The 7,316-nt window shown below is 63.4% G+C and overlaps 2 protein-coding genes across 3 annotated transcripts; both read right to left on the bottom strand.

The window, feature by feature from the left end:
• Positions 1 to 543: 543 nt before the first annotated feature.
• On the bottom strand, positions 544 to 1,653 carry SVBP (small vasohibin binding protein). Its single transcript, XM_055705937.1, has 3 exons — positions 1,491 to 1,653; positions 849 to 970; positions 544 to 767 (listed from the first exon to the last, which is right to left on the bottom strand). Exons 2-3 carry the CDS (start codon positions 966 to 968, stop codon positions 681 to 683), a joined length of 207 nt encoding a protein of 68 aa, XP_055561912.1. The 5' UTR covers positions 969 to 970; positions 1,491 to 1,653; the 3' UTR covers positions 544 to 680.
• Positions 1,654 to 2,998: 1,345 nt separating this feature from the next.
• Positions 2,999 to 6,742, bottom strand: TRIM62 (tripartite motif containing 62). Of its 2 annotated transcripts, none has more exons than XM_055705935.1 (6): positions 6,631 to 6,742; positions 5,628 to 6,056; positions 5,008 to 5,103; positions 4,140 to 4,396; positions 3,951 to 4,066; positions 2,999 to 3,753 (listed from the first exon to the last, which is right to left on the bottom strand). In XM_055705935.1, the coding sequence occupies exons 2-6, from the start codon at positions 6,033 to 6,035 to the stop codon at positions 3,203 to 3,205; spliced, it is 1,428 nt and encodes a 475-aa protein (XP_055561910.1). In that variant the 5' UTR covers positions 6,036 to 6,056; positions 6,631 to 6,742; the 3' UTR covers positions 2,999 to 3,202. The 2 variants fall into 2 exon arrangements, with proteins under 2 accessions (XP_055561910.1, XP_055561911.1); XM_055705936.1 differs by having other exon boundaries at positions 5,628 to 6,044; positions 6,631 to 6,726.
• Positions 6,743 to 7,316: the final 574 nt, after the last annotated feature.

Below are 7,316 nucleotides of genomic sequence, written 5' to 3'. Positions count from 1 at the left end.
CTGTAGGGAACTGATCTCTCAGATGTGTTTTATTCGCGGCCCCCCCCCCTCCCCGCCCTTGGTGTGCGCTCGCTGGGGTGCGGGAGGGAGGTGGAAGGGGAAAGTGGGATTTGAAGGCGGCAATCCAAACTCTCTGGAAAGCCAGAGGATGCCGGACGGCGGCGGCTGGAAAGCGGAGGGCGTGTGGGTGGAGGAAGGAAGCGAAGGTCAAACCTTGCACGGAGCGGCAGAGAGAAACATTCAGGGTCCCTGGGGAAGCTCTTGCGGCACAAGCAGCTGCGAGAACTGGACGTAGCCCCCACCAGAACCCCTCCAGTGGCCCTGGGGAGCAGCCGAATCCAGGCACCGGGAGGGCAGGACCCTTCCCCTTGGCAGGGAACCGGCGGACCAAGGTCTCGCTCGGTGTGAGGGGGGCTGGAGCTGGCGGCTGGTGGCCACAGCTGCTCTGGCGCCCAGCCACGATCTGGCCTCCCCCACGCCATTCCCACCCGGCACTGGGCCGGGCTGGAGCCACCGGTGCCGCTGAGGGACCAGGAGCCAGAGAAACGTGGAACCACCACAAATTTTATTTAAAAAAAAACCAAACAGTTATTTGATAATAAATAACAAAGGGGTTAGAAAAGGGGACGAGCGGCAGCTGCAGGGGGGTGGGGGGTTGGTGGGGGGCTGCACATGGCGCCTCACTCGCCGGAGGCCTGCATCTGCTTGCAGAAGGAGTCAAACTGCTGCTGCTCCAGCTCTGTCATCACTCGGTTGAGGGCGTAGATCTGCGGGAGGGGGGACAAAGAGGTGATGGGGGGGTCAGCCCCAGTGTTGCCATTGTGTGTGTGTCCCCCGGGGTCACTCACCTCAGCCCTCTGCCTCTGCTTCAGCTCCTGCTGGGCCGATTTCTGCTTGGCCTTCTCCAGGCGAGCCGCCGGCTCCCGGGGCTTTGGCCGCTCCTTCCGCCCCCCCCCACTCGGCTCCATGGCTGGGGCGAGGGGAGGGTCACCCCAGGCCCCCCACTCCTCCTTCTGCCAACCCCACCGGCCCCAGCCCCACTGACAGCCCCCCCCTCCACGTCCACAGCCCCACTGGGCCTGCAGCTCCACCCCTGCCCCCCGCATCCCATAACACCCCCCCAGGCAACGTAGGGGCCCCCGACCCACACCCTGAGCCCCACAGGCTCCTCACTGTAACACCCCCCACATCCCTCGGCTGCTCCCTCTCCCCACACTCCACCCCCCAGCCCCACAACCCCTTATAGATCCCATAGTCTTCCCAGCCCCACAGCCCCCGTGCCCCACATGCATCTCTCCATCCCCTACCCCCCATGTCCCACAGTCCCCCTCAGCCCCACATAAACCGCAGCCTCCCCTCAGCCCCACGGCCCCCCACGGTCCCCCCTCAGCCCCACAGGCCCCCCCTCAGCCCCCCCTCAGCCCCACATAAACCGCAGCCTCCCCATGGCCCCCCCAATCCCCACCCCCCAGTCCCCCAGTGCCCGGTACCAGCGGGCCCGTGCCCGGGGCAAGATGGCGGCGGAGCCCCGCCCCTCGGCTACCCGCGCCGCGCCGCCTGCGCAGAGCCCCGCCCCGCGCGCACGCGCAGGCAGCCCCGCCCCTGCCCAAGCGGCGCCAGCCCGAGCGCGGGGAGGGGCAGCAGCGCCGCCTGGAGGGCGGGCGGGCGGGCGGGGAACGGTGGGTTGAAAGCGGTGTCCCCGTCCCCCCAGTACCATCCCAGTGTCCCCGGCTTCCCCCAGCCTCCCCACTGCCCCCATACAGCCCGCCCTCTACACATCACACCCCCTATATAGCCCTACCTCTGCATAGCCCAGCTCCTACACAGCCTCCTCTGCGCATCACACCCTCTGCACAGCCCAACCCTATATATCACACCCCTGTATAGCCCACCCCTATACAGCCCCCTCCACGTATTACACCCTCTGTATAGCCCTACCCCTATATAGCCCAGCCCCTACACAGCCCCTCTCCATGTATTGTATAGCCCTACTCCTATACAGCCCAGCCTCTATACAAACCCCCTCCATGCATCACAGCCCCTCTATAGCCCACCCGTATACAGCCCAATACACACGCAACACCCTGCAGCGCAGCCCCACTCTCCACGCTGTGCCCCCCCTATATACATATACTTTCCCCAGCCCAGCCCCACAGGCGCCATCCCCTATAGAGGAACTGCCCCCACACATAGGCACCATCCCCTATACAGAGCCCTCCCGCTTCCCCAGCATCCCCAGGGCCACGACAGCACGGCATGGTACATCATGCACAGCACAGTATGTATGGCACGGCATAGCACACCGTGACATGGTGCCATGTGTACAGCACAGTGTGGCGCAGCACGGCACAGTGCTGTATGGCATGGCATGGCACACTCTGGCACAGTGCTGGATGTATGGCATGGCACGGTGCACCGTATGTGCAGTGTGGCATGGCACACCACTATATGGTGTGGTTCACCATGGCACAGTGCTGTACGGCATGGCACAGCACACCATGCTGTATGTACAGCACAGCATAGCGCACCACGGCATGGTGCCATTTGGCATGTCACGGTGCACCATGGCACAGCACTATACGTACAGCACAGCGTGGTGCACCACGGCATGGTGCTGTATGGCATGGCACAGCTCACTGTGGCACAGCGCCATATAGACAGCACGGTGCCATATGGCACGGCACACCATGGCACAGTGCTGTACATATAGCACCGTGTGGCACACTGCAGCATGGTGCCATATGGCACAGCACACCATGGCACCGTGCCATACGTATGGCACCACGTGGCTCACCGCAGCATGGTGCCATATGGCACAGCACACCATGGCACAGTGCCAGACGTACGGCACCGCGTGGTGCACCACAGCATGGTGCCATATGGCATGGCATGGTGCGCTATGGCACAGTGGCACACCACGGTGCACCGTGGCACATCCTGGCGTCACCATCCCATCCGGCGCAACCCCTGCCCAGGGGTTCTCCACCACCCGGCCCCATCTCTCCAAATCCTTTTATTGCCACTGCCCGGCCCCCCTGCGCCAGGACCCTCCTGGAAGCGCAGGACAGAGGGGGGTGAAAAGGCCGGATCCTGCCCAGTACGGGGGCAGCTCCTGGGGCAGGATCAGCCCAGCTCCACCAAACAGTGGGAAAACACCTGGTGGGGGGATCCACACCAAACCCCAGGGGCCAAATCCACCCCGTTAGATGCGAACGGTGTTGATCCGGAGGGGCTGGACGTTCTTCCCGTTGGCGTGACTCTGCCCGGGGCTGAAATAAGAGCAGAGCTTGCCGGGAAACCTCTCCCGGAAGGTGTAGAGCCAGGACATGTCGTCGGCATTGTAGAAGATGAGAAGCCCCTTGTCATAGTCCAGGAAGACCCCCACCTTCTCCAACTTGCTCTTGACATTGAGCCGGGTCCAGGGCTCGGTGCAGGCGCTGTACTGGTTACCGTCGTGCATGACAATGCAATAAAAACCTCGGCTGGGTTGAATTTGGATGCTGCCCTTGCGGGTGACGGCTTCGTGTGCCAAACCAATCATCCACTGGGTCTTCTCAGAGACCACCACCTCCCAGTAGTGGACCCCGCCACCGAAGGCCTCCGAACCCAAGACTGAGACCTCCACATCAAAGCGTTTGGGGGAGTCCTGCAGCGGTTGGGGGTGCAGGTTGCCGTACGCCACAATGGTGCAGTCATCGGAGAGGATCAGGCGGTGGTGAGCTGTGCCCGGGTCCAGCGTCAGGGCTGCTGGCACTGGGTGGGGACACACAACACGGGGAGAAGCGTCAACGCAGCCCCCAGACCCAGCACAGGTGGCTTTGTCTCACCGTTCTGCAAACCACCATGGTGAGGTCAGTGGTGTGTCCCCATCCCTCACCGGTGTGTCCCCATACCTGCCCCTCACCAGGAACCCCCCGCCCCCGCAGCCAGCCCATCCCCATGCCCCTCACCAGGATGGATATCCTGGAAGAGGGATTTCCAGATGGTGTACTGCAGCGGCCCCATGTATTTGGAGGTGGGAAAGTCCTCGTAGGTCAGGTTGGTCTCATGGATCTTCCCCTTCAGCCTGCGAAGGAGAGATGATGGAGAAGAGGGCGGGATGACGCTGGGGACCCCAGTGTCACCCTGGTGTCACCCACCTCTCAGAAAGGGATGCGACGCCAGCTAAAAAGACGTGTTTGTCGGCTTCGGCCAAGCGCTCCTGGAGGATCTGGCTGCCCTCCTGCACCTTGCGCAGCTGCTGGCTGTAGCGCTGGATCTTCTGCTCGATGTCGGTCAGCGTCCGCGCCGTGTCCGCCTCCAGCTCCTCCAGCATCGCCTTCTGCCGCTCCCGCAGCAGCCGGTGCAGCCGCTCGAAAGCCTCCCCGATAGTCACCCGCAGGCTCTTGGCTGAGGACTTGGGGTGCAGGTGGGTGTCAGGACTCCCCAAACCTACCCTGACCCCTTCATGAATCCATAATTCCCCAAAACAAACCCCTACAGCCCCATTAACTCGAACAATGTGGGATGCTCCAAGCATCCAAGGATGGAAATGTGACCCCGCATCCCTATAGCAAACCTAAAAAAAAAAAATAAAACCCATCACTGGCAGGGATGAAGATAAAATTGAACTTTGCTGGAAGCTGAACCCCTGGGCAAGGAGGAGGAGATAAATACAAAACATGAATTAATTAAAAGGATAAAGAAAAGCAGCCCTGCAGGAAATAAAAAGAGGGATGAGCAGCCTGATGGGTGGCTTTGTCAACCTGCTGGCGGGTTTCTTGGTACTGCAGAAGGAAAACATGGGGCAGATCCATGAAACTGTGGGGTCTGGAGTCTTTGGAGGACCCAAAAATCAGGTTGGCCAGGCTTGGGGTTGGGGTGCTGTCGGAGGAGGGATGGGGTTGACCCAATCCCGGCTGCACTCCTGCACCCACCTGCCAAAGGGTGCACAGGGAAGGGCTGGGGGGAAGTGAGGAGGTCCGGGTTCCAGCTACCTGGGGGTCACAGCCACGTCCCCGCTCGTACCTTGGTCTCAGCCAGCTGCCGTTTAAGCAGGTGCAGGGCTTCAGTGTGGCCACGCTCGCTCTCCTGCAGCCCCTGGAGCTGCTCCTTCAGCTCCCGCTGCAAGATGGGGAGGAAAAAAACCCATAAAATGAGGGATTTGGGGGAAAAAAACGGATCCCAGCAGCCAGCTTTCCAGCCAAAACCTGGCTTGTGGGGTTACAGGGGTTGTGTGAAAGGGGGGTGCAGAGGGCGGCAGGGGCACCCTTGGTCCCTGCGGCACAGAGGGTTCTGTCCAGGGCACAGCTGGGGGATAGGTAATGGCTCGGAGGGGTCTTACTTGAGGCACAGCCCAGCAGATCCATGGGGGTGCATGGCTGGCTGGTTTGGGGAGCCCCAAGGACCTCCAGTGTTGATGGAAAAGGGGGCACCCCATGGAGGCAGCTGCAGAAGTGCATGTGGATTGATGGATGGACAGACGGACAGGGCTGATCCCAATGGGGACAAAAGGGGTGCAGGTACAGATGGATGGGAGCCAACACCAAGGCAAGAGGGGACAGACAGACAAAGGAGCTCAGAGGAGCAGCTCAGGGCAGGGGATCCTGGAGGGATGGTGCTCCGTGGCCAGGGAGGGATGGACCCACCTGCAGCTCCTCAAAAGCATCATCCACGTTGGTGACCTGGTGCTGCTCGTGCACGGCGGGCTCGTCGCAGAAGAAGCAGACAACAGCGCGGTCAGTGAGGCAGAAGAGCTTGACCTTCTCATGGTCCTTGCAGGGGAAGGGGCTGCGCTGGGCACCCAGGATGGCATCCAAGGGGAAAGCGCTGTAACGCTCCACAATGTTGGCCAGCTTGAGGCTGGGGGCCAGGGTGGGTTCAGCAAAGGTTCGGCGGCACTCGGGGCAGTCGCGGGTGCCCTGGGGTTCCTGGCGCACCCAGTGCTCGGTGATGCACCGGCGGCAGAAGTAGTGCTCGCAGCCAAAGCTCACCGGGTCCTGGTAGATGCTCAGGCAGATGGAGCAGAGCAGCTCGTCCTTCAGGCTGCAAGCCATGGCTCAGGGCTGGGGGAGAGGCTGGGGAGGGGGGCCAGACGGTAAAGGGGGGTCCTGGGGGCAGATGCGAGATTGGGAGGGGGAAAACGTGGGGGTCTGGATGTGAGGCTGCTGGGGAGGGGGCTGGGGAATTGGGGGGAATTGAGGGGTCAGGCTGCAATGGGGTGCTGGGGGGCTTGCAGTGCAGGATCAGGATGTAATGGGGAAGAATTGGGGGTGAAGGTGATACGGAGGAGCCTGGGGGGTACAATGGGGTTGTAATGGGGGAGTAACTGCGGGTGAAGATGATATATATGGGGGAGCCCGGGGGTGAGGCTGCAGTGGGGGGCCGGGGTGAGGCTGGATGTGGGGGGCCGGGGGCGAGGCCGGACTACAGAGGCCCAGGGGCGAGGCTGGATTTCAGGGGCAGGGGGTGAGGCTGGATCGGGGGGGCCGGAGCTGAGGCTGCCGGCCGGCTGCAACCGGGGAGCCCAGGTTCGAGCCCGCCCCCCGCTCCGCGCCCTGCAAAGGGACCGGGTTCGAGCCCGGCCCCCGCCAAGCCCCGGAGAGAGGCCGCCCCCCGCCTCCCGCAGCCGCCGCTGCTCGCCGCCCTCACCCAGCCGCAGGCGGGGCCTTTGCCGGTGCCCGGGGGGAGCGATCCCGCCGCCGCCTCACAGCGCGCCCCGCCGCGACGGGCGGGGGGTGGGCGAGGAGGAGGGGGCGGGGCCGCGCGGCACTTCCTGCCCAGCCCGCCCCGCCCCCGCCAGCCACCGTGGTGCCGCCCCCGCCCCATTGTCCCCCGCGCGGCGCGACCCACCGGCGCGCACCACCGCCCGCCCGCGGGGGGGGCGCTTAAAGGGGCCGCGGCGGCCTTTTGCGCGGGGGGAGGGGGGCGGCGCTTAAAGGGGCCGCGGCGCCGGGGCGGCCCCCGGAGCTCCGCCGCGGGCCCCAGCCCTGCCCGCAACCACCTTCCCCACTGTCCCATCCCTCTGTATGCCCCCATACCACTCCCCGGCAGAGCAGTGGGGGGGGGCTGTGGGGACAGGGGACACCACAGGTGACACTGCCACAGGTACTGCTGAGAAAACACAAGTTTTCCCCAAATTTTACGAATCTGGCCAAAAATCACGTTGAAAGTTTTGGGTGACTGGTCTGGCTGTCCTTCCCGTTCACCGTGATGCTTGGCCACGGTGGGACCTGTGGGACCTATGGGGACCTGTGGAGATCTGTGGAGATCTATGGGGATCTATGGGACCTATGGGGACCTGTGAGACTTATGGGGATCTATGGGGACCTGTGAGA

This window comes from Falco cherrug, chromosome 3 (assembly GCF_023634085.1).
Source record: "Falco cherrug isolate bFalChe1 chromosome 3, bFalChe1.pri, whole genome shotgun sequence".
Classification (NCBI taxonomy): domain Eukaryota; kingdom Metazoa; phylum Chordata; class Aves; order Falconiformes; family Falconidae; genus Falco; species Falco cherrug.
This window is presented reverse-complemented; position numbering and strand designations above follow the sequence as displayed.